Source organism: Columba livia, chromosome 6 (assembly GCF_036013475.1).
Source record: "Columba livia isolate bColLiv1 breed racing homer chromosome 6, bColLiv1.pat.W.v2, whole genome shotgun sequence".
NCBI classification, from domain to species: Eukaryota; Metazoa; Chordata; class Aves; order Columbiformes; family Columbidae; genus Columba; species Columba livia.
In genome coordinates, this window is record NC_088607.1 from 1,258,717 (window position 1) to 1,275,061 (window position 16,345).

Genomic DNA, 16,345 nt, shown 5'->3' on the forward strand with positions numbered 1-16,345 from the left:
TGCCCAGGGCAATGCTGGAGTCACCAGCCCTGGAGGGCTGGACAGACGGACATGAGGTTCTCAGGACATGGGGCAGTGCCGGGATGGGTTATGGTTGGACTCCATGATCTTAAGGGTCTCTTCCAGCCAAAATTATTCTATGATTCTATGAAATACTCTGTCATTTTTTGCCTTCAGAATTAACTCAAGTTAAGACCACCGCTGCCTCTATGGGTTGCTCGGCTCCTGATTAATTGCTTTATAAAATCTCTATCGAATTCCATTCCACCTTCTCAGTTTACAGGTGTTTTTTCCTGTTTCTTTGTATTTTTAATTGCATGTCCCAAAGAAGAATTTACCAAGAAGAGATAATAGTTCCAGTGAATTTGTGTTTATTTAAAACATTATTAAATTCATTCATATATTCATTGTGCTTGCGTATTGTCAGGAGTGTTGAGATCCAACTCTTCTGATTTTGGAACTCCATTTGTTTCTCCATATTATCATATTAAGGTGTAGTTCATTAGGTGTCCCTTGCTCTGCCGTGGATTTCTTCCTGGTGTGGCCTCTGTTCCCACCTCAGCTCTTCCCACTCCACGACGTCACAGCTGCCGTTTGGTTTTTATTGTTCCTTTTGCAGTGATTTAGTGTATGCTTTGTTCAAGCACTTAATAGAAATAGAAGGTAACATTTGCTGAAAGCATACTAATAAACATGTAATTTCCCTAAAATGGGGAAACAAAATAAGCTAAGAACAAGATTCTTAAAATGAAACTTGAAATAGATGGCCAAGTTTCTGTTGGCTTCAATGATACAGATGCCCATTTTCTAGCAGATGTCTTGGAGTTTCATCTGATTTTAGTGAGATCAGACCTCAACATATCAAGTTATTCAAACATTTTCTCTCCATAACTTACGTTCAATTCTGTATGTATTAAGTTATTTTTTCATAATTTCCTAAATAGCAAGATATCGTCATTACCAGTCTCATACCAAAAGGCTGAGGTTTGGTGTTTGTGATATTCCCAAGCTCAGCACATACAGTTTGATTTTGATATTTCTCAGCCAATGTGTGGTGAATTACTGGAGTCCCTGACACAAACCAAGTGCTGGCTGGACCTGGCTGATTAAAACTGGTGGTTAAAACTGCAGTTTGGATATGTGGAAAAAAAAACAGAAATAAAGATCTATTCCATATGTTTTGTGTTCGCTCTGAGTGACAATGCAACCCCAGAGTCCTTCAGGGATGAGTGTCCAGGCCACCCCAGGAGAGCAACACCTGTTGTTGGTGTCTCCGTATTCTTGCTGTACTGTCTGTTAAATGTCAGGATAAGCAGCATTATATTTGCATATATAAGAAGGAAAAGGCACGTCGTGGTGCACGTTGACACTATTGAAACCCTCAGGCTGCCAGGACTGAAATAAATTTGCAGAAATGTCTTTGTAGTTGTATTTTTAAGGGAAGGGAAGGAAGAGGAAGCGTCAGGTGGAACAGTAACAAGATTTAAAACAATCATGTCACAAATGATCAATGGGTAATTTTTCAGAATGAAAATGGTAATTTTTGTTGCTGTCACTTTCATTTGGATGAAGGCACTTCTGAGGGGCTGACGAAATACGTGTTACTGTGAAACCCTCTGTGGGGAGTGGAAAGTAGGAGATACCTGAGCAGCGGCCAAAGCCAAGAAGTGCAAGGTTAATTTGGGGAATTTGCACTCCCATTTGTCTAGTTCACATCTAATAACTATTTATTTCCTTTTAGCAGATAAATGTCTTAGTTCTTGTCCAAGGGAAGAAAACGATGATCTTAGCATCAAAACTAAAAGAAATAAGTAAGTTCTAAAGATTATTATCTCTATGTAATGTTAAAAAGCTAATATCTGGTACAAATGAGTGCAAAGATAAATACAATTGTTTGCTTTTGTGTGGATAACTACAACAAATTATGAGAGTCATTCTTAAGGTACATAATCTTCATCAAACTCTGTGATTCTCTAGAACATCTGTTTGCAAGCATCAGGCATTGAAATAAACCTTTAGATTAGGAGGAAACAATTATTATTTGCTGTATTTGGGCAATTAGTCCTGTGAAAGCCAAGGGCAACATTCACATAATGAACAAGTGAGATCTGGCCTGACGACACAGCTTTTCCTCAGACTTCTTGTGCTGATCCCAATTCCCCTGAAGTTTGACCTGTCACCAAAAAGCCGTAAAGTGTTTATTTTGCCGTCAGCAGAACGTGCATCCCCAAAGCACTACATGATTTCTACAGCTGGTTTGGATTTTAAATTCTCTTGTGTAACGTGTAAAAATTACCTGACACTCTGCTTTGTAGCCTGAAACAACGGCAGAATACAGAGGTTCATGGATGGACACTGAAAATAGTGATTTTGTTACCGAAGAAGTACAGTCTAGGGCTTTTTACAAATGTATTAATTTTAGACTATAGCCAGCAGTTCATGATATAAAAACCAAAATACTGTAGGATTTTAATTTCAAACTAGAATTTAGTTATCTTCAGCATTAAAATAATGTATAAACTCTTTTGGTATATGAAGATTTTGTCAATGTAATTGAGACACAGGACTGGAGGTGGCTGAATTGGCCATAAGCAGAACTGATTTAAAAAACGTAGCTTGTAATTCCTTGTGAGAAAAGCTGCCGAGTGACTCGGTGCCATGAGCAGCAGAATGGGAATTCTCAAGATGCAGAGTCTACTGAAGTGCTGGTTGGGCTCTGTGTTTTGGATAAGAGGCTTCACATCACCAGCTTTTCACCTTCCAAGGTGCAAATCTGACCTTCTGCTCCCTCTGCTTCGTTTCACTTGGGCACAGACCGCGTGCTGCTCACTCCACACCGAAACCAGAGGCTAAAAAGCTTTTGTCCTTACAAAAAAACCAAACAAATTTTCATTTGGGGGCTGGATAGACAGAAAAATAATTATTTCAGGGTTTATTTTTAAATATGCTGTATTCCCTATTCTATCTTATTTCATTTAAGTAAATTTACTTAGTAAATCATATTGTTTCTTTGAAGTACAGTAAATCACCTGCTGTACGGAAAGTACTGTCCTAAGGATAAGATCTAATTCCATCTAATTCCAGAAGCTGCAGGTGTGGATCTCTGGGCTCCACCAGCTGCTGTTGCACTTTTATTTACGTTTCATTGGGGTATAATGAAACCGCTCTAAAAACAGCGAAGTCAGGTTCTCGCTCAGGTGATGCTCTGGTTGTGCTCTATGCCAAGGAAAAACCATCCTCAGGGGAACCTGCGTTTTCTGGGTTTTCTTCACAGAATGACAGAAGATCTTGGGGGTCCCTGTCCCACCCTGGTCCCCAGGGGTCTCTGGGACCTCTCCATGGAGCCTGAACATCTCCAAGGCTGGAGCTCTGGGCAGCCTCTGAAAAGCTTTTTCCTTTGCTTAGATGGGTTTCCCGATATTCCCGTCATTTTCGGCACAAAAAAAAAGTCTCTGTAGTTTACACCATTTTCCATTGCCTGGGAAGGACTGGAGGAAAGGGCCTGTTGTGGCGCTCGGCTGGTGGAGCAGTGTGCTGTATTTCAGTTTCAGCTTGAAAAAGCTTTTTGTGCGTGCTAGAAATTGGATTGGGCCTTTCATGGATCGTGTCACACAATAACATTTCCGACTACAATATAAAAGTCACTGTCATTCTGTGAAGAACGCCAATTTGATCTCTCTCAAATCGCTAGTAATGCAGTGTCATTTTAGGATGAATCTAAGTGTAATGGAATTATTTGGAGAAGAAAGGTAATACGCTGGGGCTCATGTTACATACTGATCTAATTCATTTGCTTGCAAATAAAAAAGTGTTTTCCTGTTGAAATTTCCAACTAAGTATTATTCCGTAGTGGTGAAAATTGCATGAGTGGAAAATGCAGTCATGCCTTGTAGGAGGCTAAAAATCAAATTGCCTTGCTTTCGTTATCCTCACGTGAACTTTGTGATCATTGTGAGGCTCCTGGTCTTTCCAGAAAGAGCCTTAATTTGTACTGATTCCGTTCATTGCTCAGAGCATTACTGAACAGCAGGACTGGCCCACAAGTCTGATTTCGAGGTCTGAGTTGGCCACCTTGTCCGACGTCAGGAGTTTTGGATCCCCATCCCAGATCCCATTATCTCCTGAAGAAAACTCCTGCCCGCCTTCCAGGGCCCCGTTTCACCGCCCTGTCCCTGGAGACGCTGAGGGCGCCCGGGGGCAAACCTTCTGCCCTCTGAACCACAGGGAAATAGGTGTTGGCTGCCAGCCCTGTGCGAGTGCAGCGTTCGTGGTCTCTAACACCGATAATATTACATATTGATCTGGGGTGAAACAGCAGTGCCACCCATGTCCCTTTATCCAGGGGGTCTTGTAAGCAAAGGGACTTAGGTAATGAATATTAAGTGTTTTCTCAGAAACACCTGTTTATTCTATTCAGCTGCAACGTTTGGAAAAGACTGTCAGGATAAATACAACCTCTGGCACTGGCAAGGGGCAAGTTCCTGGCTTCATTTGTTTGTGCATGCAGTGCATTGCCGCATTACTGCCCTTCGGAGTGAGCTCCTGGGGTCCGTGGGGACATAAAATAAGGATTAGTACTGACTTTCAAGTTTGGGGGCACAAGACCAGGAAAGAAAAAATAAAACAAGATGGGTCTCTTCAGTCACTCCTTTAGAGCTTTCCCTCCTTGACCAGTTTTATATAAAGCTGTCATTTTTCTGCAGCTTGAAATATAGCGTGGTATTTTGCTGCCGATTTCCTCTTTGATCACCCCATAGAGCATCCTTCCCCATAAGGAGCTGTCGGGGTCCCTCAGCAGCGCCCGCCAGCCCATTGCGTTAATAACAAACCGCGGGTTTGGGTCATTTCTCGGCTGTCGGTGTCTGCTGCGGGCACGCCGAGGAGTCCCATGGGATTGTCTGGACAGGGTTAAAAATCCTCTCCTGAGCTGGCAATTACTGAACTTTTTTCTATCTTGCCTTGTTAAAGAACAGAAGATCCTCAAGCTGCTGACCAGGGGAAGGCTGAAACAGAGGAGAAAAGCAAGGAACCATCTGCCCCTCAGGTCACGCCTCCCCTGGAAGAGCGCATCACTCATTTCCGAGACATGCTGCTGGAGAGGGGGGTAAGGAACGCGCCTGCTTTCCGGGGCGGATCTCACTGGTGGGACTAGGGCACCATCTTGGACCACTGCAGGAACCGTTTCCTAACTTAGGAATCAAATGAAGAATTACTGAGAGGGGTTTTTCTGTCTGTTAACCGTGTGGGTTTTGTGTTACTTCTCTGTGACTTTTCTCCCTGCGTGGCTGTGCAGAGCTGAAAGCCCCTCACAGGTGCAGCTCCCAGGACATCCCTGTAGACAGACCCAAGGCCAACCAGAGGCTGTTCCAGCCCAGCCCAGTGGCTCTGCAGGGCACGGGGGCTGTAGCCACACGCCATCCCAGGGGTCACAGGAACCCCCAAGAACAGAAGATGTGTCACGTACATCAGCTGGAGCTCAGCAGCAGCCCTGCCAAGGAGGAGAGCTGGTGGCTCCAGCTGGGGCGGTGGATGCTCCGGGGTTTGGGCTGGACAGGGACAACACGAGGTGGGAGCACCTGGAGCATCCTCCGCTCCCACAGACCTGGTGGCTACGGAGCTGGTCCAGAGTCTGGGAGGGCTTGGGGTTGTTACAGCCCTTTTCCCATGACCTCATCGAGATTATGAGTCGATAGATGGAGCATAAATTCAGTTTACAGACAGAACACATCAGCGCTCTGAGCCTCATGAGCAACAGTGAAATATGAATTACGGATCAACTAAGAGCATCTGGCGACTGAGTCGGTAAAGAGCTTCAGCCTGATTATTGTGTCCTGAGGCAGCACTTCCAAACCTGTGCTGAGCTGACCGTCAATGAGAGGGATTTTGGATACTGTTGTTTGTGTACGTAAAGCCCTCTCCACTGAAGTTTGTCTCACAGTGTCCCTTCTTCCAGAGAACGGATGATTTTTAGCATGAATGGAATTAATAAGCTTAACACGTTTAGGCCCTGAGCTGGCAAATGTAAATAGGTGTATAATGGAGCAACGTGTGCAGATTTTGTACCTCCCTCCAGCACTCTGCAAATATGTATTCTATAGCAGTTTGTGTAATTCATGCAAGGAGAAAAATCCAAGGTGTCTGTTGTTAGGCAGTAAAGCCTATAAAATTTATCACCAGTAATCAGCAGACTTTAAAGGTGGATAATTAGAGCTTCAGAAGCCCGATAGTAACTTATCTCTGTGCCAGACCTGCTTTATTAATCCGTTTTGTTATTTATGCTTAAAAAATGCAGAAGTGCCATAAATGAATACTAGTGGAAGACTGCTGCTGACATACATTAAATCAGGGGCCAATAAGTCAAAATTTGAAAGTATTGAGGATATTCTATAACAGGATTCCTCAAGTGTTTCCAGTGTAAGATTCAGACTTGCTCATAAAAGTAAGACGTTCAGGGAATTTACTGTTTGGTTTTGCTATTATCTTAAAATGTATAGATAATGGGTTACTGTGCTTTTGCCCTAAGCATTTTTAAAATGTCCAGAGAAGCCGCTGGTTCGCAGCAGCCGGTTGGCATTTCTTGAAATGCAGCGAGGCCATGAGTGTTATTTTAAACTGATTATTTAAACAAACATCTCCTGTTATTTCCTTGTAACGTTATTTCTCGCGAAGTTCCGTGCTGGCCCTACAAAGAGCCTGAACTAGATGCAGTTCCTCCGTGTACTTCTGAACCTTCCTACATACATTAGATCAACAGGAGAATATTGATTGTAACATTTTAAAAGCCAAATGTAACTTTGGCGTAGCTCCGAGGCAACAGCACCCTTCCGAAGTCTGTGGCAGGTTTTCCAGTGTAAACGTGCAATCTCTGATGTCCTCCTGGAGGTTCAGAAGTTATCACAAAACCCTGAGCAAATCCAAGCCTCCTGCTGGCTCCCTCACCGCCGCGCCATCGACATATCCAGAATTCCTAGGAAATTCCTCTCGTTGCTTGGCTGCTGTCAGTGCAACAAGGCTGTTTCAAGGATTCAAGATTTTACCTTCTTGACACCGAGGAGAAGAAAGGGGGCCGGGGCTCCTAACCCCCGCTTTCCCATCTCAGTTTTATCCTGTACTTTGCACTCTGGCAAAGAGCAGCAGTTGAGAACTGGAGACCCACGGCAAGCTCAGACTCCTCTTTTCCTTTTTGTCTGTGCTGATCCTGGGCCACAGGATTTGTGCTGGGAAGAGTTCCCACCCCCAGCCCCTGCACATGTGTGCCCTGGTTGAAGTCCCATGGTAGGGAAAATCACCATGGTACAATAGACATTGGGAGATTAGTCAGAACGTTAATATTTTATGTGCTATTTTAGAGCTCCAAAATGAATATCCTGAACAGCATATGGCATGTGTAGCTAAAACTAAATTATAAATATCTATAGCTAACACTTAATTCTGGTGTACATATGCAGTATGTGAAAGTAAATCATTACTAAAAAAAAAAAATCATAAAGAAGAATGATTATGTGATAAATTAGCCTGAGCTTAACTAGCTTTGAGTTCCAACTGGCCTTTGTGCTGGAAACAAGTACAAGAGAGAGTATACAAGACATCCTGAAAAACAGCAGCATTCCCGCTGCTTGGTGCTTCTGGAGGGGAAACCCCACAGCTCAGGACTCGGGCGCCTGCGGGGACGTGGGGGGGAAGCACAAGCTGCCAGAAAACGGCCATTGGAGGGGGCAGCTCTGAATCACTGCCCGACCTTCAAATATCCCAGTTTCTAACCACTCCAAGAGGAAACTCAGTCCATTCAAACCCACTCTGCACCCTCAGAGCCTTCCCCTTTGAGTGTTAATCTCTCTGTTTTAATTATACTTTGCATACTTAATTTTTTGAGTGAGTTTGCTCTTCCTTGTTATTAGATGGAGTGAATAGAATGTTTTATGTTTCTCCAGAGTTTTCTGTAGCAAACTAATTAACAGTGATAGAGTAATAGAATCATTTTGGTTGGAAGAGACCCTTAAGATTATGGAGTCCAGTCATTGACTCACCCCTGTCCCTGCCCCATGTCCTGAGAACCTCACGTCCGTCTGTCCAGCCCTGCAGGGCTGGTGACTCCAGCACTGCCCTGGGCAGCCTGTTCCAATGCCCCACAGCCCTTTGGGGAAGAAATTGTTCCCAGATCCAACCTCAACCTCCCCTGGCACAACTTGAGGCCATTTCCTCTGCTCCTGGCGTTGTGCGAGGTACTGAAATCAGGCTGGGGGTTTCCATCGAGCGCTCCCAGAATGTTGCTTCGTTAAAGCCGCGGGCGAAGGGCCCAGGGCAGGGGCCGGGGCAGATGAGGAGCCTGCTCAGGTCTGTGGTGGTTCTCACAGCACCGGGAGGAGGCTTTGGAGAAGATGGAAGAAGCTCTGGAGGAACGTAATGTTTTCATGGGATGTGCCTTCAGGATGTGAGCGCTGATGGGGTTCAGCAGGAAAGGCTGGAAGCCTCGGCAAGCAGACGTGACAGCCCTGTCAGGGCAGGGAAGCGGCGCTTTGACTGCAAAAACACGATGCTTTGAAGATTTTCAGCGTGTGCACACGCTGACAGCCCTGTTTGGGTTATAATTTAAGTTTTGCAGAGAAGGGGAGTTAAAGCTGAGATAATTGCTTAAATGGAAATTGCTGCTTCTGTTGTACAAAGCAGAAAATAAAGTGGCATTTTCCCTTCTGCTACAGATTCTTCCCATCAAAACTTGTGGAACGAGCATCTCCCAGATTCTCACTGAGATGTCCTAGAGCAAATCAATACTAATGGTGTGGGGGCGACCAAAGCATTGCCAGAAACAGATTAAAATTCAGTTTCCAACCGCTCTGAGGCATCCTTTAGAGGGTTCATTAGCTTTCTGAACTCCTCTTTTGCTTCACCTTGGAACATTTCCTTCTTTCACATCCTTATTAAAATTCCTTAATGCAACTGTGTTTGTGTACTTCACAGGTTTCAGCATTTTCTACGTGGGAAAAAGAGTTACACAAAATAGTGTTTGATCCACGCTATCTTCTACTAAATTCAGAAGAACGTAAACAGGTGAGCATCACCTCCAGCGCAGCTTCTGATGGGCGGCAAACATCTCGCAAATAACTCTAATAACAGAGTAATTATCTCGTTAGGATTAAAGAAGTTGCCTAAAATGAAAATTCCTTTCTTTAGCTTTGAGTGGGCCTCGCAAAGCAGGCCCTGCCCGTAGGAAAGCGCCGTCTGCTTTGGACAGCACGTGGTAACAAGTGGGTTTGCTCCTCCAGAGGAGCTGCAGCTCTTGGCTGGTGGGAGCAACTCCCGCCGCGCCCGGGGCGCTGGGCTGTGGAGCGGGAATGGCCGTAAGCAACGTTTCCTCTCTGAATTATTTAAATGTTGCACTGAGACTGCTTCACTTTTATTACTGAGAATATTTTCTAGAGTTTGGCAGTATTTACCGCTATATTTTGCAATAACTCAACTTGCTATAAATGGCCAGAGCACTGTGGCTATGCTGGTATCTGTTTGAATGGGAAAGGGGACTTTTTGCTGCCTTGTTGATTTGGACATTAATTATCACTGCGGATCTAAAAGGACCCGGGGGCTGCATACTTGTCTAAAAAAATTATTAGAGGTGCAATGTTGCTGCGGAGAAGGTGAACCCTTCTGTTCTGCAGTTATTTCTCCTCCTTACCGGTCTTTTGTCTTCCCGGAGAAGGAATAATTTTGAATAGGGAATTGGCCATTTTTTAAATAAACATGATGAAAAATGTACTTATTCCTATTCTGTTGCACTGGGGCCCATATTGTCTTGTGATTCTCCAGAGAGCTTCCTGCAGGTATTTACTGAGGGACCGGGCGCATGTATCTTCATTCACTGCTACCTTCCCAATATTTTCTTTCTTAAGAAAAAAAGCAAAATAAAATAATAATGAAATATGGGAATGGAAATGTAAGAGAAACTGCTAGAATGGAGAATACTGCTAAACAAGCGACTAAGCAGCCATTTTTATAGTTATTTCAGAGAATGAGCAAGGACAAAACCTAGACCTTGCCGAGTCAATCAAGATACATCTTTCATTCTATCGGCCTTGGAGATGGTATAATGAAAATACATCATGAATGCACATAATGTAATGTGCTGCTGAGGGGAACCTCACTTGTGGGGTCTATTTAATACCCAAGGAAAGAGTGATGAAAAGCAAGTAGTTGGCAATCCCGCGGGTAGAAGCCCGTGGTCAGGTAGAGGTTGGCTCTGCGAGTCACTGACTCGGGCTCAGGGGGAAGAGGGTGGTCGTTGGGTGCTCTTCAGCAAAACAGGGTTAACAAACCAGTGAATTCCAGGTGTGTAATATATTTTAGATACTATGCTTGAAGTTAATGCTTCTAGATGGTCATTATGCACAGTTCTGTTTAATTAGGCCTCACTGTCCTCCAAGAAGTAGTTTCAGAAAAAAGTTAGACTTGGACAAGAGTAGATCCCTGATTTAATGAAAGTACCTGTTGGGGTACAACTCAAATTACTAGAAGGCATTATTTAGGTTTATGGAAATATTTACCTTCATGGATGCCGACTGTGTCACCTGAATAGTGAGCATCTGAGTACTTTCTAAATCATATTGGAGGGAGTTAGGGGTGAAAAGTGGCTGACAATGAAAAAGAGGAATGAATGGAGTGAATGAAGGAATGCAGGAGTGAATGGATGAATGCAGGAGTGAATGGATAAGTGAATGAGTGAGTGAATGAATGAACGATTGCAAGAGTGAGTGCTGGGGCACGGCTGGCTCATCATTTCTCCTCCCCATGGGCAGGCAGGTTGGGCCGGGCAGGACAAGTGTTCTGACCATGGTCTGTAGGCATCTGAGGGAGCTTCCCCTGGATATGAATTTGTGTAGGGGTGGCTCTGGTCTCGGGGTGCCAGCTCTGCTGCGGGTGGGTGTCCTCATGCTGCCCAAGGGACGTGACCGTCTGTATTGAACATCTGCACTTTGCTCCGCTTCCTTACCAGCATTTCCCAAGGGGTTATTAGCAGCCGAGAGACGCTGCTATGCTTAAGCAAAGAACAGTGAAGGGCAAAGTAGCAACTGTATTAAAATAATGAGCTATCTGTTAATTTTGATTTATTACTTTTGTAATAGCTTCACTGATACCAGCAAGGCAAGCACTAACAGTGTCACCTACTTTATTTGGTTCATTTTTTTTCCATCTCCTCTTTCACTCAACCTACGCAAATGCACGCAGTACAATATATTCAGATTTCCTGGGCTTCTCCAAGTACTTCCTTCATGGCCATTTTTTGATGTTTACTTTTCCAGTGTTATTTCTTCCCTTTTCCACATCCATACTAAATACCAGTTGAAATTCGGTTACTTCAGCTTTCATGACATGTAGATTTGCACCTGTGCATCCTCATGGCTGATGAGAAAGCAGCCGTGGTGGTAACCACAGTAATCATATTTCGTGTGTGTAATTTGTGGTGGAGAGGGTGGTGAATATGAAAAGCTATTAGCATTTCAAGGAGCGGCTCCTTTTATTCAACAACGTAGTGTGCCACGCTTTTTACAGCATGAAGTCGGCAGGGCCAGATTTTTGGTATTAAACATGTGATTAAAGCAGTTGGCAGAATTTTGTGATGGAGTGAACTCCTTAGCTCCTTTTCAAGACACCAAAAATCCTGATGCTGAGCACTCTGCTGCATATTTAGGTGCCAAATACTGTTAAAGGAAGGTTGTCAACCCTTCCAAATACGTTAAAGCTTTCGGGTGGATGTGTACAGAGGATCTTGTGTAAGCTCGTGGTTGTTGACAACTGACGTGAGAAGTCTTCAGGCTTTTTTGGGGCTAAGCCACAGAATTTTGCTGTTTAGCGTTACAGACGTTTTCAGGAATTCCAGCAAGCTGGGAAAGATGCAAGACCCAAACTAAACCGTGGTCACTTGTACCGATGTACGGCAATAATGCTATAGGTGTGAAGATACAGGCGAAACACAGGAAATTTTGATTTATGTTGCAGTTGATGTTTGAATGAAGATGTTGTCTGTCCAAATTATACATTTTTCCAGCTACTTATTTTGTGAGAACATGATCAGATTCAGCCGCATGCGAGTCGGCCCGTACTGAGGGCAGATCAGAACCGTAGATTGACAGCCCTTTGATCCAGCAGGAATACCATAAAGCCTTTGTTAATAAACACTGTATTGTTTCCCTTTCTTGGAAAGATATTCGAACAGTTTGTCAAGACCAGGATCAGAGAAGAGTACAAAGAGAAGAAAAACAAGTTGTTGTTAGCCAAAGAAGAATTCAAAAAGCTCCTGGAAGAATCCAAGTTATCGCCAAGGTACGGCTGTGCCTTCCGGAGATTTGTTAAGATAAGCTTTCTCATTTAGTCTGTGCTTATCAGCCCCGCAGTGCCCTAACACTGACCATGCTCTGTATAACAAGCTCATACATCTAGTGAACAATGCTGGCGAGACATATCTCCCCTCATATTTTACAATATCTTGTTATATTACTGGGAAAGGGGATGTACCATCATTCTTGCTGTTCCATTCTCTCTCTGGCAATAAGAATGTGCAGTATGTTGCATAACATATTTATTTTATATGCATGTAAATGATATAATTATAGAACACACACACATATATATTAGATATATAAAATCGGTGCCTGAATGTTAAATCTCATTTATATTAGGCATACAGGTGTAACTAGTGAAAAACTGTATTTCGGTTTGTTTTTTGATGGAAGAGAAACATAATTTAACACAGTATCAATGCCACGTTACTCAGTCAAAATAAGGCATGCAATGTAATCATTTATTTTGATTTTTGAGCAGCAGATCCAAACCTGCACAACAGCGAATGCAGGGCTTAGGATAGCACTTGCTCATCTGTAAGCGATATGAAAATAAGGAGGTTTATATGTTATGTGTCTGGTTGAATTGTTGGAGCTAAGAAATTACAGTTTTCTTTACTAAAATATGCAGGTAATTGTACAGCACTACCTGCCTAGACACATAGATACAAACAACACATCAGGCCCTATGGAGGTAATAATTATAAGAAGTATTTTTACAACAAAACAGAATATTCTGGGCTAACATAGCAGCTAAACACTACGGAGTGTCCCCCGTGTCCTGTGTGCTTCTCTGCATTGACAGGGATCAGTAACTCTGTTTCTTAAATAAAAACCCCTTGTTGGCCTGTGAATCGTGGTGCCAGTTCTGCCTAGTGCCACCGCACTGCTGGTAGGCCTGGACCTATGGACCTGGGCTGGGATTAGCAGAGTCAGCTGGTCAAAAATAGCAGTGAAATGCCAGTGAGTTCCCATGTATCCTGTTTGCACTGGGAGGTGCTGGGCCCGAGGATGAGGTCCCGAGGCAAAGCTCCCTGTGGATTTCAATTGTGTTGTGCCTGTCGCTCAATGTTACAATTATTTTTTTTGCTATTTTTAGAAGAAATCAAGCTAGCGTGGTGTTTCATCCAGTGTGCTGTAGTGCTCACAGTCAAAGTGGATTTGCTTGCAATTAGCCACGGGTGTGGTTTTCTACTCTATTTTAGGCTAGTTATTGAGATATCGGCCGTAAGTACCAGCAGGCGTTGATTGAAGCTGCGGTACCCTGTGACGCAGCAAATACTGTGGTAATGATTCCAAACTGTCCTGCGAGCTATCACTCAGATTTTTCTAAATTAAAAACTCAGGTGAACCGTTGGAGGCTGATCCGTGAGGCTGAACCCCGCGCGGCTCTGTCCTGGTCCCACCTCGTCCCGGGGTCACCGGCACGTTGCCATCAAACCGTCCCCAGAACAGCCCTGATTTTTGATGTCTGGGCAAAAACTGAAGTGAGATCCATGTCCAAGAGTCTGCAAGGGGGTTGGCTAAGTCACAGCTTTAAATGTCTCTCTTTTCTGCAGAACAACGTTTAAAGAATTTGCAGAGAAATATGGAAGAGATCAGCGGTTTCGCCTTGTGCAGAAGAAGAAGGACCAAGAGCATTTTTTCAATCAGTTCATACTTATTCTTAAAAAGAGGGACAAAGAAAACAGGATAAGACTACGGAAAATGAGATAAAAGCTCCTGGAACTGGCAATAAATGCGCGAGTCCGTGCGGTGGCTGCAGGAAGGAATTCAGATGGAGGCGAAAGCGTTCGGGGTTCAACTTACGACATCTCGGTGAGGAAGGAGATTTCCCTGAGAAAAACTTTCTCTAAGCAGAGTTTATTGAACATACACTGAATTTGTGGAGGTCGTTCTGCAGGAATCTGAAGGATATTTTGTTCTCAAAGAATTAATGTTTCATATTGAAGCTCTCTTTTGTACAACATCCAGAGTTTGATGCATTTCTAATTGCCGTGATATGTCAATTCCTTAATTGTTTTAATTATGCAAATTACTTGTAATATACACAAATTATGAATCCAGTGCAGATTTGTAATTAAGCAGAAGCAGATGCCATCCATAACAATCTCAAGATATTTTCATCATTTAGGGGAATTATCTAAAGCAATCTTTTGGCAACTTTGTGCATTAACACAAAGCGTTTAAGGTCCGGTGGTACGCAGGAATTCATTACCCAGTGTTCATACATCTCTGTCCAGTTCTCTGAGTAGTAGTAATAAGATATTAATTGTTAATCTTAGTGAAGAGTGTGAAAATCTTGGCATATGTTCCATAGGAAACCTCTGAGTTCCAGGAGTTGCTTTCTGCTTCCCGATAGCAACACCTCTCCGGCACCGTTCCCGGCAAGAAGTTCTTTGGTAAAACCATCGCCGTATGATTTTAATTATGTTGCTGTATGTGAAAAGTCTGCATGAGATTTTTCTCATCCTATTTGTACAAATAAATATTTAACTTTTTTAATTAATAAATATTTTAAGCCAACTTTCAGGGGGTTTGAAGTTCCTAAACTTCTTGAAATACTGGGTGAAGTAATGCAGGGCTCGTGGTTTTTACTTGAGAGGCAGAAAACCAGAGAGAGTTCCTCCCGTTCACGGTTTGTGTGCAAATTCCACTAAGAGTCCTGAGCATCTTGAGAGCAAAAGAGTTGCTCTGACTCCAAAGGTGGGAAACCATGGCTGGATGAGATCAGCACAGCCCTGCTGAACATCACCATTGCACGTTCTGTCTCTGACCAAAATCATTTGCTCAGTTGACCTCATTTTTAGGTTATTACTCATTAGATTCTCAGATTTTGACTTAAATCACAGAATTAGGGACGTGTATTTATTCCTTTTGGCTATAGGCTGTTGAAAGTGGAAATGAAGGTGAGATTATGCTGGGTTTCTGAAAATGAGAAACTGAAAGAGGTGGGTGTGAGAGAGGGTTTCCTGGCTGCTTGTCGGTAAAGTTAGAAGAACATTCTAGGAAGATCCGAGGTAGTCCTAAAGGAGCCAGTAAAGCTGCATAACCACCTTCAGCTTGCTGCTTCTACAGGGGAATAAATGAAACTGGATCTTCAACGAGACTTTTAATAAATATAGTCTGTCTTTGTCATAAGAGGAAGAAAACCTCTATGTTTGCTATGTTTGAAAGTAGCAAGAACATGAACTGCAATCAGCAGCAGAGTCCAAGGCTGCCAGAGCAGCAAAGGACAGAACTAGAACTGAGTCTGGGCATGTGGACAGTGAGCCTGAGCTGAAACACCTTCAGAGAGAAGCTGCTCGTGCTATCGGAACTGCCAGCAAATTGGAATTCTTAGGACTAGAACGTCTTTTGTCAAAATGATAATGTTCGGATCCGATAGCAATTCTTCAACACTGCTGTATTTGAGTAAAACAGATCCTGATCTGCATTGTTGGAAGAGTTATGGAAATTAAACCTGGTATGTTTGGGGAAAATAAATTAAAAAAAAAAAATAAAAAATAAGAATTTAAAAAACATTTTAAAAACAAACAAACAACCAAAACCAGGATCAAACAAAAACAACAACCCAAAGCCCTGTTCCTTTAAGGCATTGCCTGTGCCCAGGAGCCTCAGCTGTATTTAATCCCTCCTGGGGGTTTGGCTGGTTTGGGTCTCCAGACCTGAGCAGCAGGTTTCAGACTCCCCAGGTGATCTGCTCCCCACTTTGAATGCTCCTGGTAGGAAAGGTTTTCCCTTTCCAACATGACCTTCTCTTGCTGTGGTTAAGTCCATCATGGCTTGACCCACACGCACATGGAAAGCCATGTGTATTCTTTGTATCTTGCCTGGAAACTGTATATATCTGAAGCAGTTGGCTCTCTGGGCTGAGCAGTGGCCAGTCTTGGGTCTGCTTGCACTGCGGTTCTTCTCCAGACATTGGTTTTGTTGCTGCTTGTTGGTGTCTCCGGTTGTGCCTTCCTGCATCTGCGATGGACTCTGTTCTTTTGCTCAGGTAAGTGCCTTGGGGT

The 16,345-nt window shown here is 43.4% G+C and overlaps 1 protein-coding gene across 2 annotated transcripts in view; it reads left to right on the top strand.

Annotated features, from left to right (window-relative positions):
• Window positions 1-14,855, top strand: part of TCERG1L (transcription elongation regulator 1 like) — a 72,942-nt gene extending 58,087 nt beyond the window's left edge. The window contains exons 9-13 of one of the 2 annotated variants that reach the window (XM_065066695.1): window positions 1,745-1,811; window positions 4,969-5,104; window positions 8,959-9,048; window positions 12,194-12,312; window positions 13,889-14,855. In XM_065066695.1, the coding sequence (XP_064922767.1) occupies window positions 1,745-1,811; window positions 4,969-5,104; window positions 8,959-9,048; window positions 12,194-12,312; window positions 13,889-14,045 (569 nt within the window). In that variant the 3' untranslated portion in view covers window positions 14,046-14,855. Of the gene's footprint in view, window positions 1-1,741; window positions 1,812-4,968; window positions 5,105-8,958; window positions 9,049-12,193; window positions 12,313-13,888 lie in introns of both variants that reach the window. The other variant, XM_065066694.1, reaches the window with a different exon arrangement.
• Window positions 14,856-16,345: the final 1,490 nt, after the last annotated feature.